General features: G+C 38.3%; 2 protein-coding genes across 3 annotated transcripts in view; one reads left to right on the forward strand and one right to left on the reverse strand.

Moving 5' to 3' along the window:
• SREK1IP1 (SREK1 interacting protein 1) overlaps positions 1-16,525 on the reverse strand; it is a 61,862-nt gene extending 45,337 nt beyond the window's left edge. Inside the window, exons 1-2 of the mRNA XM_067730806.1 lie at positions 16,330-16,525; positions 5,766-5,813 (exon numbers count right to left, since the gene is read on the reverse strand). Coding sequence (XP_067586907.1) covers positions 5,766-5,813; positions 16,330-16,342 — 61 coding nt within the window. The 5' untranslated portion in view covers positions 16,343-16,525. The remainder of the gene's footprint in view (positions 1-5,765; positions 5,814-16,329) is intronic.
• A 49-nt stretch (positions 16,526-16,574) lies between these two features.
• Positions 16,575-17,674, forward strand: part of CWC27 (CWC27 spliceosome associated cyclophilin) — a 244,869-nt gene continuing 243,769 nt past the window's right edge. The window contains exon 1 of one of the 2 annotated variants that reach the window (XR_010941973.1): positions 16,575-17,008. Coding sequence is in view for 1 of the 2 variants with exons in the window: in XM_067730804.1 (XP_067586905.1) it covers positions 16,967-17,008 (42 nt within the window). In the remaining variant the exon portion in view is untranslated. The remainder of the gene's footprint in view (positions 17,009-17,674) is intronic. The other variant, XM_067730804.1, reaches the window with a different exon arrangement.

The following is a 17,674-nucleotide window of genomic DNA, read 5'->3' on the forward strand; positions in this document are numbered from 1 at the left end:
TTCAATTTTCAGTTTTCCTATTTAATAACAGAGTAATCCTCTTGAGCCTGTTTTCTGATTTGTCACAGTAATTATTTGTAACAATAATAATCAATAATAATGATTTTTGGCAAAGTATTGATGTAAAACTTGAATTAACTAATTTAATCTTTACAACAAGTCTATGGAACTAAGTACTATAATTATCTCATTTTACCGACACAAAACTGAAGCACAGAGTGGTTAAGTAACCTGCCTAAAGTCACACAGCTAGTAATTGCCAGCTAAGGTTTGTACCTACATGCCAGACCAATGGTTTTGAATGTTCATAAAAATGGAGACTATGAAACCTACTTCACAGGGTTGTTTTAGGAATGAAATGCAATGAATCATATCTTTAAACTGCTTAGTACAGACCCTAGCACCAAGCAGATATTCAATACACAGTACCAGGTTCTTACCAGTTGTTGTACCAATAAAAGCAAAGGCATATTCTCTCTTGTTCTCACTCAAGGAGTGGCTATGTGGGCAACTCTAAGTGTCCAGTAACAATAAAACCTACAGTTTCATTTAGACTGTGCAGATAAAAATGTGTCAACGCATTAAAAAAAACTCTTGTTTTATAATTAGGGTGCCCATGCACTTCTTCCTTGGCCTACAGAGTGTACAGACTAGGCTAACAAGTATTAATTTTTACCAGGCTTTGTCTCTACCTAAGGTCCTGAGTTTTGAGATGATGAAAGCTACATTATAAACTTCTGAATTCTTAAACCTAGTTAATTCCCAAAACTTCACATCCCTATCATTTTGGTTCCCACCCAAAAGTGCAGGCCTCTGTATTCATATCACTTCCCTGAAGTCTTATCCACACATTGCTCTTTCTATTCCTCTGACTTAACTAATCATCACCCCCTTCTCTCCCCATCTTTTTATGACAGCTTCTGAAACCTGCAATCCCTGGTGAACAAACTGTGCTACCTGTTCACAGAATGCCCCCTCTACTGCTTTTTTTAAGGGATACTTGGCTCTTTCCTGCAGACAGCTTACAGCTTACCTCTGTATTATTAGCATCCTCCAGGCTCCTCAACACTGCTTCCACATAGCAGTCCCCTACGCTCCCCTGCAGCTAGCCCTCTGCTGCTGTGTAACAGCCCCATCCACCAAAATTGTTGGAGCCTGACTCACACTCTAGCTCTTTACCTTAAGACCTTCCATAGCCTAGACGGACAGCCTATGGCTTTGGATGGCTTTTCTCAGCTCCTTGACATTCTAGATGCCATGGCCACACAAGGCTCCTTGTCATCACCTGGAACTGTTTCATGTCTGAAATTTTAAACTCCAATATTATAGTACTTTGACTATAACCTTTTATCCTTCTAGCTTCCTTATTCCCTTACACCCATGCACAGATCTGTTTCTGAATCTCGTTAAAAACTTCGGTCACTTAATCCCTTCATTTTTCTCTTAGTCTATCATTCCTGACCATCTGAACACTCTTTTATAAGCCTCATCTGACTCTTTCATATTCCTGTTCTACTGTACCTCACTGTAAAACAACTAATCTGGGTCAAAGCTATCCTTTCTTTGAGTCGTGCCTACCCCTGAGCAGCCAAACAATGCATGAACACAATCACATATTCATGGACATGAGCACAAACACAAACTTTTTAATTTTTTATTTGTCTTTGGTCAACTTCCTCCCCTATTTCCCTTAATGACTTTTCCAAACTAATGCCTGACTTAAATCATTCTTCGACCATTCCCTGGCCCACTCAGTGCCTCCTCCCAAAACGGATGATCCTGCCTCCTAATTTACAAAGAAAATTAAGATTAACAGGAAGCATCTCCTTCTACTTTGTCTCTGCACCTGAAAACAACCATATTTTTCTCACCTAGTTTCCTCCAGACTTAAGAGGTATCCTTGTCATACCTCTTAAGAGAAACTTCCATAATCTTCTCTTGTCTCCAATATCTACAAGATCTCTTCTAATATCCCCTTGGTCTATATATACATTTTATACTTCAAATATAAAACCCTCCATTTATCCCATATTCCCTTCTAGGAATTATTCAATATGGTATGAATGTTTGTGTCCCCCAAAATTCATATGTTGAAATTCTAACCCCCATAGGTGATGGTATTAGTAGGTGGGGCCTTTGGAAGGTGATTAGGCTCTGAGGGTGGTACCCTCATGAATGGGATTAGTGCCTTCTAAAAGAGACTCCAGAGAGATCCCTAGCCCCTTCCGCCAACTGAGGATACAACAAAAATCTGTGACTTGGAAAAGGGCTTTCACGTGACCATGCTGGTATCCAGAACTTGGGCTTCCAGCTTCTAGAACTGTGAGCAATACATTTCTGTTGTTTATAAGCTACCCAACCTGTGTTATTTTGTTATAGCACCCCATATGGACCTTAAGACAGTACCCTACTTTCCTCATGTAAATTTCTTGAAAAATGGAAATAACATAGGCCCTATCCCTCACTATTCAGGCCTGAATCTACAAAGTTTGTTTCATGACCTACAACTCTACTTAAACTGATCTTGCTAAGGTCAGCAAAGCATTCTACCTGGCAAATCCAGTGAACATTTTTCAATCTATTTCTCACAGATCTTATCTGTTACACCTGACATTTCTCCTCAACCTTGAAAACCCTTACTCCTTTGGCTTATATGATGCTGCCCAGTCCTGCTTCTCCTGGCATTGTACCTTCTTGATCATTTTTTCCTCAGCTCATGCCTATCTATTTTACTTCATCTGTTGATATTTTACTCCACCAAGAGTCTGTTATTCATTGTTCCAAAGTTTGTTTATATAATATCATGTAAGTAAAAAAAAATGAATGTGGAAAAAAAAAAAGAGTAGTTGTTTCCATGAAACAAAGCAGTACTTCTGGAAAGGCTTGATTTAGACGAACTGCTTTAAAAAAGCAGTTTTCAAATTAGGTCTTGGTAAGAAGACTGTAAAGATAGGAGAAAAAACCCTAAAACAGTGAGAAAAGGTATCTTTTTTTCTCAAAGGGGGTGTCATTGGCATTTTGGGCCAGACAATTCTTCATTGTCCAAGACACTGCAGGATATTTATAGTTCCTGGACCCTACATACTAAATGTCATACTGCTCTTCTCCGGTATGACAGTTGTTATGGGCAACTAAACAAAAAAACCTTCACAGATTTCCAGGGAACCTGTATCACCTCTAGTTGAGAACTAATGATAGAAGGATTCTGCACTCAGATTTCTTTACAAGTATCTTAACTGCTTGCTCATCTTTGAAGAAACAAACTACAAAAAGTAGAAAATACATTTCAAATATGATTTCCACTCAAAAGATTGTGTGTAACACCAATTAGCAGATCCATGGCAAAGAAAAGGTCATGACTGTATATTATATCAATAGATTAGCATTTTTAAGTTAAATAAAATGTTTTTATTTCCTATTGCTGTAATCAAATGCTCAACTACTGAGTCTACTGTATTGAAACTCATTTTAGCATATTTTCTGAGAACTGTCATAATTATCTGAGACATTTATTGCATGGACAAAGGCTTAGCGTCCTTGTAGCTTTTAAATATTCAGAAGTTGCCAACTTCAAAAAAATTCAAATAAAAACTCATTATAGAAATGACCATTCTTCTAACTTTGCTGAGGAAATTCTGCCATGAAAAAGTGAGATCCATGTTAACCTAGCAACACATTCATGTTTAATTTGAAACTTTTAAAAAACAATATAAACATTATTGAAACATACTGACAATATTTTTCAATCAAGTATTAAAGTTTTAAAAAGTGTACAAGCTAAACCACTCTTTTCACAATAATAGAGAGAAAATACTCTTTCGTACCTCACTGACAAATATTCAAATTCTTAGGCATTAAAAACATTTTGAAGGGTTTTGTTGACCTTTGACTTACCTCTACAAGCAACACAAAGATTCTGGCCTCCAAATAACAGATAATTTTTAAAATGTAGTTTCTATTAGAAAGAGGTGTACACTGAGAAGACTTTCATCTCTAGCAGCTGTAAGACGTAAATTTAACCCAGAAGGGAAACATTACTAAATTTCTCCACAGGAGACAAATTAGAAATTGTTTATAATTTAATCACCAAAATCAAAAGAAAGATTTGAATAATATAGCAGAAGGCACTAAACTTGGACAGACAGTCAAAACTATTTGCTTACTTGGCTTCTCTAAATAAATTATAATTACTACAGATGCTTCCATTATTGTCTAATATAAAGTAGCAATGAGGAAACTAGATCAACAAGAATTCTATTTCCAAAAAAATGATTTTAATTGCTTTCCTACAAGTCTTAAGTTAAAAGGAGTCCAAGTAGATGAACTGATATTAGTAGACAGACTGGGAAATCCATTCTAGATTGTGAAGTGAATACAGCATCGATATATATAGTACTTTCTTAAGTCTTTTTTTAATGTAAAAATTCAAACAATCTTTATTATTAAGTGCATCATACATAGAGAAGCGTATATACAATGAATATTTACAGTTGAAAGAGAATTAATAAAGTAAATAGCTGCATACCCATCTCTCAGGTTAGGTAACAGATTGTTACCAGAACCCTAATTAATCTTCTGTGTGCCCTCCCCCCACAAACCACTTGCTGTCCCCCACTTCCCCCAGATAACCACTAGCCTCACTTATGTATGTCTTCTTTGCTTTTCTTTGTGGTTTTACTCCTTACGTATGTACTCCTAATCTTAAGTCTTGAATAAAGAAATGAAGTTAGCAAGGATTGAAAGAACATAAACAAAGCATAAATAAATATAAGCAAATTTAAAAAACAGAAAAGACATCATTGCACTCATTTCTTGCATGCAAGCACATTCTTCAGGAGTTTTTATTTATATGAAGGGTATGTAGACTTATACGTCCACTTTTGCTAGTTGAGCATGCTTCAACTGAGCCAGGTTTCAGCCTTTGCTTGAAGGCATGTGACTTGGTTCTCCTAGCATGCTTTTATTCTTAGCCCTTCTAATAGAGATTCATGCCCCAAGTGCTCTCTTATTACATGATTTGAAAAAATAAATTTGTTTTTCCATACAAGAGCATCTTTATTTCGTTACAAAATAACTCTGCTATGAATGGGAGTATAAACAACAATCCAGGCTCATTTGCATGCTCTCCAAACAACTTAGAAAACAGTGTAATGCTACTGTTAGAGCTGTTATTAAGTCTTTAGGAATTTTTACATTTACCTAGGGAAATGATACTTGTTTATACTACATAAGTTCAAATTTAGACTACATAATTGCTCATGCCGAAGTTTACTTTTCCACTCCATTTCACTAATCATAATGGAGGTTGATTGTTTAAATCAAGGTTTCACCAGTGAGCAGAAATTCTGGGACCAATTTCACCCTTATAAAGAGTTAATTCAATAAACAGGAAAACCTTTCATAAATAGTTTTCATTGCTTTCACCTCTTTGCCTAGTATCTACAAGGATAAGGAATAAAAGAATAAGTATCTATGTACTTTTTTGGGGAATATACTTTCGCCAGACTCCTAAATCTACTACTCCACTTGTACTTCACGACATTTTTGCTAGTCACCAGATATATAGCCACCTGTCACTGGGTCCAGAGCAGGGAAGAAAAGTGAGCATTCGGTGCTGACAGAGGAATTTCTGAATTATCTGCAAACCTGAGCTAAATAACAGGGCTAAAGGACAATGCTCAGGGCCCTGAAATCAGGATGCTAAATCATATTGCCCAAAGAGGCAATGATTCACTGCACAAAATGCAATTTTTTAATGTACTTACGATAGCCACATTTTTTACAGCCTGCTCGGACACTGTCCTTGTTGCAACCTGAAATACAGTTGGATAACATTTTAGGAGACATATAGATAAGTAATAAGAACAAACATTTCATCACATGGAAAAGCTGAGAAAACCACTTGTTAGAGAATTTATTTCTTAAAAAAAAATCATCTCTGACCTAGCTTAGAATACTACTCAATTATTATAACTATTAGAAATCAGTGGAAAAGCTAATTTACTCAAATTATTTCCATGACAAATACTTAAAGAAGATATTTTTCTCTAATTCAACAGAAATGCTGTACTATAGTCAAGAGCTTCAACATTCCAGGAATTCTATAACACTGCAGAAGAAATTCTGGGGTACTCTGGCCTCTCTCTCAAATGTAAAATAATTAACTGACTAGATATATACGTAAACATGCAGGTTAACAAATATTTTTCTGCTTACTCTTAGAAGAAAAAAAATTCTAACTTTCTTAAAGGAATTGGTGAAATTCCAGAAACATACTTTAATTGCTAGGTATTGTAAGAAACATCTCAATTCAGTACTCAAATTTTGACAAGAGAAAAAAACTAGTCACATATTCAGTGTGATCAATGTTTAGAAGTATTTACAGTATCTCTGTATAAATAGTGGTACATACAGGTAACGTTGAAGATACAAATAACAGAGGAAATAAAACTGATTTTTTATTGTGATAACATACATATAACATAAAAATTTACCATCTTAACCATTTCAAAGTGCACAATTCAATGCTATTAAGTACATTCACAATGTTATACAACCATCACCACTATCTATTATTTCCAAAACTTTATCACTATCATCCCAAACAGTCACTGTGCTCATTAAACAATAACTGTCCATTCCCCTTTCCCTCTAGCTCCTGGTAATCTCTATTATGTTTTCTGTGTCTATGCATTTGCCTGTTCTAGGTATCTCATATAAGTGGAACCATACAATATTTATCCTTTTGTGCCTGGCTTATTTTACCTAGCATAAAGTTTTCAAGGTTCATCCATACTGTAGCACACACCAGAATGGCATTCCTTTTTATGACAGAATAATATTCCATTGTACGTATATGTAGTTGAAACCAAATTTAACCTCCAATAAGGGCTTCCATTAACCAAATAGAGGGCCAGTACAGTACTACTCTATTTCTTAGTTAAGGGCATCTAACTCCTAAGTCCTTCAAATGGAGATATCTCAGCTTAATAATAAAGTACATATAGTGCAAATGTAATACATTTAATTTTAAAAGAAAGATCATTTTCAAACCATTTCTTTAATGGTATAAAGTCAAATATTAGTCATTTCCTCCTAAAATATACATTGTTGAGTTGTTCTAGTAAAAACACAGTCCGTTCTGCTACGATGCTTTTTAAAAAAACATAAATTTGTTCCAATGCATCTGATATAAGAGGGAACAATTTGAGGGCAAAGTGTCCATGAAATACACTAGGTGAATACAGAAACTTGCATCCAGTTGCTCTGAGCCTCAAAACATACATGGACACATCTCAAACATTTCTAGCAACTTCAGTTCACCACGTGTGCTGTGAGCAGCACCCACCCACATCTGGTGTTATAACTTCCCATCTGATTTTGTACTATTACCTTCCTACCACTACTTCAGAACAACTCATAAGCTACAATTCTTCTGAACTCCTCTTCCACAGCAAACTTCAGGTCTTTTTTTTTTTTTTTTTTTTTGCGGTACGCGGGCCTCTCACTGCTGTCGTCTCTCCCGTTGCGGACGCGCAGGCTCAGTGGCCATGGCTCATGGGCCCAGCCGCTCCGCGGCATGTGGGATCTTCCCGGACCGGGGCACGAACCCGTGTCCCCTGCATCGGCAGGCGGACTCTCAACCACTGCGCCACCAGGGAAGCCCAACTTCAGGTCTTTTAAAAGGTACAGTGTCCTGTTTATTGCAGTATTTATGTATCTTTTAACCAATTAACATATGCAGATAGGTTCCTATGAGTTTTTATGTATCACTGATGAAGTTTTTAAGTATTGTGCCCCAACCTCATTTTTTTTTCCATAAACCTTGTGGGTTTTATTGCAGAGTGTAGAAACACATAAGCTGCACTGTAGCAGAACTGTGGTATAAAACTGGATTAATAATACAATCAGGATCTTTCATTATGAAATAACTGCACGTTGAAAAAGATGCTCAGAGAATCCGGGTCAATGTTAAGTCCGTTCCCACAGAAACCACAGACACTGAATAATACTGAACAAAACTGTGCTAAATGCACCATTACCTCTCCTACAACAAACTCAAAATGTTACAGTGGACAGATTCGAAATGATCTCATCTCAGCATGTATTAGAAATTAACTCATCTTTGACTAAAGCCATCGATAAACTTATCATTCAAGTATCTCCTATTTTTAGAATGAACAAAATATGAAACTTTTTCAGAGCAGTTCATCTTCTTTAATAAGGTTGTAATTTTTTACATGAAAGGGAAGTATAACAAGAACTCTAAATAATTTCATACCAGCTATTTCCTCACCAGCCTTTGGCTAAATTAAGATTTCAAGCTTCATTTGTCTATCATTTTCACAACTGTCTGGCCAACTAAATACTTCTACCTAGAACTTTGAATCCGATGCAACAGACACAGTAAATCTGAGACAAGTGACAATGAAATGGGGACAGTTAGTTCATTCTGCTGTCAGGATCCAGTTTCTAGTGGTAGTAATGCCACTGGCAGCAGCAGCCCTAACCAGGTCTAGGCCTGTGCAGGATCTTGGCTACGGGTTCCCTTGCTCTTGTTTATTTTCTGAGCCTCTATTATCCACCCTTTTCTTAGAGTCTGTGAGCTTCCTGGTATCTTTCCTTTTCTGTTTAAGTTAACTAGTCAGTTTCTGTTGTCTAGAACAAGAACTCTGCTGATAACAATGGTACTCGAGATCCAAGTCAAACTGAATAGCAAGACTATAAGGGAGGCCCTGACTCTGACAAGTTATCCATTTCCCCATCTTAGGTTCCCGTGCTGTTCTTTGTTTCACTCCTCTTCAAAGTTTGCTAGACTAATAGACCCTGCCTCCCTCGAAATGTTCCTACAATCCGAAAGCCATTAAATAATCATGACCTATAATTCAAAAGCCATCAAATAAAAACTTACAAATTTGGCTACATATCGGTAATATATTTCCCCCAACCCCCACCTACGCCTCTGAGGGTGGCAGGGCAGCAACATACCAAAGAGATATGCTACAAAATTCCAGAGGCGCCTCGGTGAGTGAGACATGGGACAGGTGACCTAGGTCTTGAAGGTGTGGCAAGAGGTTCTGGAATGGAGGATTCTGGGCCAGTCATGGAGAACCGGAAGCTACAGCAGAGATGATGGAATTCAAGGAAACATCCTTGCTTTGGTGAAAGGAGATTTCTTCAGTGGACACTTGGTACCCGCTCTGAGAGCCCTTACCCCTGCCTATTTCCTGCCATGATGTGGGTCAGATGTACATATTCTCTATCACATCAGAAGGACAGTGTTAATGTGTCTCATTCTTGTGAGAATCCTAATAAAGAACACATATACTCATTAAAAAAAAATTGGCTACATAACAAAATCTGAATGGCAAAGACCACCAAAAGCAAACTCAAAAGACACATGAAAACTTGGGACAAAACATTTGCAACTCATAGCACCAACAAAGGGCAATTATTCCTACTCTATAAAACCCACCAAAGCATTAAGAAAGCGATCAATGACCAATAGGAAAAAAATGCGCAAAGGAACTGAACAGAAAGTTCACAGAAAAGGAAATAGAAACAACTCTGAAACATACAGAAAGATGCTCAGCCTTATTCATAATAAATGAAATGTACATTAAAATCTAAACTGGGATTCCATTTTCACTTATCAGAACAGAAAAAATTGAAAAGGTTGAAGAGGGTGTGGGGGGACATACGCACATATATCGCTCGTAGGAGTAAAAATGAGTACCATCTCCATGGAAAGTAAGCTGACAAAATCTATCAGAACTACCAGTGTACATATTCCTTTGATACAGCACTTCCACGTCCAGGAATTAATCCACTCAATTTACTTGCACCAATGCATACAGGCTTATGTGCAAAGTTATTCACTGCACCATTGTTTGTAACAGTAAAAAAAAGTAGAAATAATTTAGTCTCCAATTTTGGTATAGAAGAATAAGGATGTTCTTTATTTAATGATATTCAATGATCTCTAAGATATAAAGAGAAAAAAAGCAAACTGTAGAACAGTGTTTACGGAACGTTGCCATTTGTATAAAAGAAAGGAAATTATATATATATATCCCTACACGTTACATATAATATAGGTTATATATATAATATATATATCCCTACACACTTACATATACGATAGATTATATATAGATTATATTAATAGAGATATGTAAAGAAAAAAATCTCTGCAAGGATATATACATTGGTTACCTGAAGAAAGGGTGAGAGACACGTCACTATAGACCTTCTGTATCTCTAAAATGTGAAACGTGAATGAATTGCCTTCTCAAAAACCAAACCCAGAAACTTCCCTTAGCCCCAACACTAAGAAAAGGTGTTGTCATGCAAGCATTCTTTGACAAAAGGCAATGATTGCACTTGTAAATTCTTCAGAGAAGCTACATTGCAGATTTTCAACAAAATTTTATTAACTGTTTTAGGAACAAATTATAGAGGTCTTTATTTATTGTATTTGTTATATGTTAACAAAGCCTTACTCTGATCTAGAATTCTGTTGAACTTGAGTGGCAGGGGTCCTTCCTCTCCCAGTAACTTAAAGGACTAGAGAACGTCAGTTTCTCTAGATTTGGGACCATGCTACATTTTGTATACAGCTTGGTGCCTAGCCTGGTGTAGAGTTGCTAGGGGGTCCTCAAAAAGTCTTTGTTGCTTTGAGCTGATAAATTTAAGAAAATACTTCAACAGCCGGGAATCAGTAACTTCTATTGCTCCCAATTGCCAGCTATGAAACTAGTGCCCGCAGTGTCACTGGTCCACCTGAGGCATGACAGGCACTAAAAGAAAAGGAATAAAAGGGCAAAAGAAATGAAAATAATGACTGCTGGGAAGGGGCAAATGACGGAAGCACAGGGAACTTTCTGGGATGATGGAAATATTCAAAATCTTTATTATATATATGACTCTTCAAGCTCTACATTTGTGATTGTGCATTTTATTTTCACATATATGAATTATACTTTAGTAGGTAGCATAAAATGAAAAAATAGTAATAGTAGGACAAAGAAGGAAGTGAAAAGAGAAACGTTAAAAAAGATGAAAAAGCAGGGACAAAATAAAAGGAATGAGAAAACGTGAGACAAAGGGATGGAGTGTTCCTGACAGTAGCCTCAGGCTGTTCACTGGCCCCGAAAGGTATGGCAAACTATCATACTGACCTCAATTTATTCTCCTGAAATTTCACATCACCTGTTTCCAAAGTCAACAATTTTGTCACTGGGAACTTTAACAGTGATGCTTGGAACTTAATATTATATTTCTCTCATGCTGTATATTTTAGATTTTAGGGAAGCCTGTAAAAGCTTTCTTTATAATTAAAATATTTTCTGTAATCATTTAAATTTAAAAGTAAAGAGCTTAAGTAACTGTTTTCTTTGTAGTAAGTAATTAGCAATTGTAATCACCTCTGTCCATTCTTTTCATTTTTAACTCGATTAGATTCAAATTAGATTCCTTTTCTGTTTTGTAAAACTTTACATTTGGTTACTCAATAATAATTTTAGTTATAATTTGGTGACCCTTAAAGATAACTTCAATTTCTTCTGCTTTGAAAATTCAAATCATGGCCAGATTTTATACCATAGAGGTGCTATATAATATGTATATAGCATATGTACTCTGCTAAAGTTGAATGCAGAGTAAAATGCCATGTATTTAAACTTTTCCACTGCTTTATATTAAGAATTTATAGATATAATCCTTTCTTTGGGATCCCCAAAGATTATACTGAAGGCAAAACAGAAAGAACAGCAGAAATAAAAAATTCTCTGCATACTAAAAAAATAGGTTAAATGAGTTCCCTGATGTAAACATTTTAAAAGAGCAGATGTCCCCACCTTCAGTTAAAAATGCCTTCATAATCATTTGACCCTCAAAAGAAGAGATAAAAGTAAATCAAAGAATTTCTTATTTTAAACTACTGGCATGAAAGAGCTAACATTTAAGTAAATGTATTAAATGCTTTCACTTGCTTGCCTCACAAAATACAAATAACCTGTGATGAAAAAGGCTACAGATATTACCAGTTTAAGATAAGAAGAGACATGGAGAAGTTTAATTCACTGTCTAATGAAACAGAATCAAGACTGCTGTCTAGTTTAGTCTGTTTACTTTAGTAACAGATTCTGCTCAGCAGCAATTCTAGTGATCATCCCTCTAAATATTATTTACCTATAACAGGCATAACTCTGAAATAGATGTGAGAGAAACCGTCAACATGAATAAAGTTCCTATACTAGAGGAAACTTACAATATACTAGGTAATCTAGGCTAATGCATCCACAGCTGTAAGGCATGCTAGACTGTGCCAGTTTAAAGACATATAGCTCCATTAGTAAGCAGGAAGAACTGGCTGGCATAACTTTCCATTGAGAGATCAGGAAAGCTTCCCGCAGGTAGACATGGACAATAGAGCAGGGACAGGGATAACAAAAGCGTGTAGGTAGAAAAGCACAGAGGTTCTGAGAATAGTTGGCCAGGTCAGAAGACTGCAGAATGCATGAGAGCAGTGGTGGGAGGAAAGGGCAGCAAGAGTGATTCGGCCGTGCTTAGGAAGTGTGTACTTCATTCTTGCAGAGATGGGGAGCTTTGGCATTATAACAGTTTAGAAGCGAAAGAAAGCTTAGTCATCAACTCCTTCACCATAGAGACAAGGAAACTGAGCCTCTGAAAGGTTAAGGTGCTTGAAAAGAAATACAAAATTCACAGATATGGGTCAAGAATTAAGTTCCTGTCTCCCAGGAATGACAGGATCAAGTACATGACTTAGGAAAAGTATTTCAGGAGAAACGTGCCACATAGACTAGAGAAAAAAGAAATTGTGTATAGTATAACTTAGGAGTGAAAAGAATTTGGATGTAGCATAATTTAGAATCCGCGATAGTAACCTGTTAAGAATTTGACACACTTTGATAGCCGAATGTAATGTTAATTTGGCTATAGGAAATTCACTATCTTGGCTATATAGATTTCACTGAAGGAGGGAGGGAGAGAGAGAGAGAGGGAGAGGGAGAGGGAGGGAGGGAGGGAGAGAGAGGGACAGGGAGGGAGAGAGAGGGAGAGAGAGGGAGAGACAGACAGAGACAGACAGAGAGAGAGAGAAAGAGAAAGTTTTCCTGCCAACCACATCAATAACATACATTGCCACTTGTGCCAGGTAACTCTTCATTGGGAATGGTTAATTATTAACATGAATGTCAGAACTAATTTCAACAACTGTGAATGGTAAAAGCAGTTTTTTTTTTTGTAAAAGCAGTTTTAAAAGAAAGTAAACTTCACTGAGTTTCAGTGTCTTTAAATGTCATTTCTTTAATAACAACTATAAGCCTATGATTTCTCTAAGTAACAGAGTACACATTTCACTGTGTTACCTACACAATAGTTACACACACTGCTATGGAAAAACAGCTAAAGTAGGTGACCATAAAATAGATGAGGCTGATTATCATTTGTGGAAAGCAACCTCAGTACTTTATAGTCATACCTTGTAATAATCACTAGCAGAGCCACCAAAAAAATGCCATGCTGGATCCATATGAGCATTATACCTAAAAATAAAAGAGCATTCTTTTCCTTCTTGATGATTATCTCCAAAGATTTCTGATGGAGCCCTATTTTCCTGTAATACACTGCCTGGATCAATCATCCAAGAAATTACCTTAACATTTTCCGTATTTTCTAATGGCACCTGCATTGTACTTTTACAGTGCCGTCATGCCTATTATTTCAATTTTTTCTGGGTTTAAATAGTTTATCTATGTCTTACCATCTAGCTTAATGGCACAATTTAAGATTATTACACTTTGAAGCATTATTTTGAATTGAAAGAAGGTTAACATATCTATAACACTAGTCTAAGTTTAAGGGAATTTCAATAAGGACTTAAAAAAATCACTTTTGTCTTCTTTCTTAAGCAGCACATTACATTTTCATTACTAGACTTAAGTTTTATGAGGACACAGATTGTGACATACCTATACCCTGTAGATGCTCAAAATGCTTGCTCAAATAATGAAACCAACAGTGACAGCAAGTCAGCTCTCAATGCATTTGTGTGTGGCCAAAGTCATCAGGGCTGACTTGGCCTATCAGGATGCCTAGGCAATCTACTGTGCAGACTGGACTTCCTCTGCTGGCCTCTTACATGTTGATATTCTCCGGGCTCCAGCCACAGACCTTCCCTTCACACTCTATGCACTCCACCTGAGCAAAGGCTTCCATTCCCATGGCCTATTACATGTGTGAATGATACCAAATTGTTCTTTGATTCTGGCTTCCTTCCTAAGCTACAAATTTTCTCTCTTAGTGTCTATTAGATATTTCCATTCCTATCTCTTACTATTAGATATTTCCATTCCTTGAGTACATCTCAACACAAGCCCCAACTGAAGTTATCATCATCCCCCCTAAATACTGTTCCTTCTCAGGTGTTGCCTATATTAGTAAATAGCCCCACCCAGCCCCACTAACAGTGAAACCCAGGTATACCTCATTTCCAATCTTACTCACCTACAGTGAATATATTGCTGATTCCCAGTGATTCTACCACCAGAAATATATCTCTAATCTATCTGCTCCTCTCCTTTTCTAATGAGACCATTCCTGAGGCATCATCACAGCTTACCAGAGTTACTCCTAACTGGCGACTCTGTCTCCAAACTAGCTCTCCTTCAATCTACTGGGCAGCCAGAATGCTCTCTCCATAATGTGAATATGTTTAAAAATCCTTAAATATCTTACTATGGTCCTTAGGAAAACATCCAAACTCCTTGTCATGGCTTAAAACATCCTGCAAGAACTGGAAATTGCCTTGTAAGTTATACTAAAACACAGCAAAATGGATAAGCACATGGGGTCTAGAGGAGCCAGAGTGACCCGTCACTTCCTAGCTATCTCAGTCAAGTTACCTGATTTCTCTGTCCCTCAGTATCCTCATCTGTAGAATGGAAATAGTAACACTGAACTCAGAGTGTGGGTGCAAATGTTAAATGAGATAAAATACAATGCTTGACACAGTGTCTGACACATCTGACACATAGTAAATGCTTAGTAAATATTAGCTACTGTTATCGCTCTAGTTAATTTCTCACTTCTCTTCCATTTGTATTCTTAGTTCCATCCATAGTGCACATCTTTCATTTCATCTTCTCACACATTTCTTCTTCCTTTACATATCCAGTCCCTCTGGCTACAACTCCCCCTCCCACAATTCTTCAGGTCTCATCCTAAATGCCACATCCTCTGGAAAGTCCTTCTGGCCCCTCCAGTCTCCTGTTAGGTGCCCTTACTATGTGCTCCTCAAATGTTTGTATTTTCCCTGACTTACACTTGTCAGACTTTCTGGTACTTTCTTTTCACTGCTAAATTGTAAGTTCAGTGTGAAAGGCAACTGTATTCCCAGTGCCTAGCACAGAGCCTAGCATGCAGTATGCCTTTAATAAAAACTTATGTGTATGAATGAGTGTATCTTTCCTCTCCTACAATGCCCACCGCGCACCCCCCCCCCCGCGGTGCTCCTCCTAAAACTGCAGTTGGTAGAACAGCACTACCTTCCCATAACAGCTATCTGTAAAATACAGTTCAGTAAAGGCTGCCACAGAACAAACGTGGTCAAATAATACTGGGAAACAAAGTTGCTTCTGAACCACAGCAATTCTCAGCATCTTTTTTATACTATAGGCATTGTGAATCTCCAAGTTGTGTGAGTGGGGGTCCGGGGGTAGTGGTGTATATTTCTCAAAATATCTCCTGCAACCAGTATTGGAAGGAACCACACGCATAAATCAAAAAATCTCCTTCTTTTGCAGATTCAGAAACTGAGGCCCAGAAGGGCAAAGCGACCGGTCCAAGGCCACACAGGAACTACATTCAACAAGGAAGAGAGAGAAGTAGAACCCCAGACGCCCATTTCGGCCCTTCCAGTACAAACAATGCCTCTGGCTACTTGGGTTCGCAGGTGTTGCCACCTAAATTTTATTTTCAAGCCATACTAAAGGTCAGTTTTCCTCGGCCAAACTCCTCCTAGGCCTACAGTTACTAGTCTGTCTGCAACACCCCTCCCCCTCCTCCACCCTATATATACTTTCCCTGTGGTGCATCCGGTGCCCTGGGAGATTGACTGGAGTGGGGGCGATAGTTTCTTTCCTTCTCTCTTTCCGTCAGAGTTTATTTTTGGACTGTAAACTTTTTCCCGTAAACCAAGCGAACCTGCTAATTTTAACGCCTTCGCCTTTGAGCTCTACTCCTTACCCCAGCGCACTCCACCCTACCCTACCCGCTCCCTCCCTCGCCCAGACCCTGGGTCTTTACCTGGAACTGCCATGGCCCTGGTAAGAGGGGTCTCGGGACCCCTGGGCTTTCGAGAGGGCGCTCGCTTCCCGCTGGCCGCGAGGACTACACACAGCTAGGACGGCTTCTTCCTCCCACCGGCGCCGCGGCACCCAGGTGACAGTCTGGGAAGGCCCTAAAAGTCTCCGGCGCTAGCGGAACCAAGTAGCTGCTGCTCTAGTTTCTGGGGGAATTGTATTGTAGACTCACTCGGTCCGAACCATTACTGCCAGCTTCCAGGGGTTTAATGGATTTGCACACGCGTGGAGTGAAGTAAACAACACCAAGACTTACGAATTGTTGTCTTAAAAATTGTAATACAAATTAAAGTAATCTATAGGGGCTTAATAATCTTTTTCTCGATTCCCTGGAGGCTACTGGAATTCCCCCTTCTCAGGATTAGCGGTGCTCGGGTCCGGGAGCAACATGGCAGCATCCGTGAGGCGCTAGCTTCAGGAAAAGAGAGCGTTTGGTGTCGCTGCCTTGCGGGATTTTGACAGGTTGCAGCTTTCCACGACCTCCCGATTTAAGGAAGCGTGTACCGATAGGTGGACAGCTTTAGTTATCGACCGTTCGCTCTCATCCCCACTTAGGAGCAGAGTCCTGAGCGCTGACCAGCATGAGCAACATTTACATCCAGGAGCCTCCCACGAACGGGAAGGTGAGCGTCATCTAGGGTACCTGGGCTCCCCAAAGCGATATCTCACTGGTTAAAGGAATTCTGGGGTCCTAGGGTTGGAAGAGATTAGAAGTCTTGTCCTTACCCCTGCCTCTGAACAGGATTGCATCGAAAGCCATATACTGGCACTTCTCAGCACGTAATTGAAAAAGTCCTCAAGTGGAGATTCCTCCATCTACCAACCTCCTGGCCCTACTTGGCTTCAACCTAACTCTGCAGGCGTTTTCTAGGGTCGTAGGTAAAAAGCAAAGTATATTTTATAAATTGACTTTTTTTTTTTTGCTTAATTTGGAGATCGCTCTTTCTCCATTTGTTCTACAATCCTTTATTGAATGCCTACTAGGCACCAGGTGCTGGGGATATAAAGATGGATGGATAAAACCTAGTTGTTGCCCTAGAAGAGCTAATGGTTTAGTTTGAGAGACAGGCAGGTAAAGAAAAACCTTATATGTTTGGTAGGCGTTCTAATGGAGAGAGGAGCATATTGCTTTGGTAGTACTGAGAAGTTAGCAACTGGGAAAGTAGGGAAAGGCTTCATGGATGAAGTGTCGTTTGAGCTGGTCTTTGTCAGAGAAAGTGGGGATTGGAAAATGTTCCCACATTAGAATGAGAGAATAATTTCCTGATTGATTTTGATGGTCAAGGTAT

This window comes from Pseudorca crassidens, chromosome 3 (genome assembly GCF_039906515.1).
Source record: "Pseudorca crassidens isolate mPseCra1 chromosome 3, mPseCra1.hap1, whole genome shotgun sequence".
NCBI lineage: Eukaryota > Metazoa > Chordata > Mammalia > Artiodactyla > Delphinidae > Pseudorca > Pseudorca crassidens.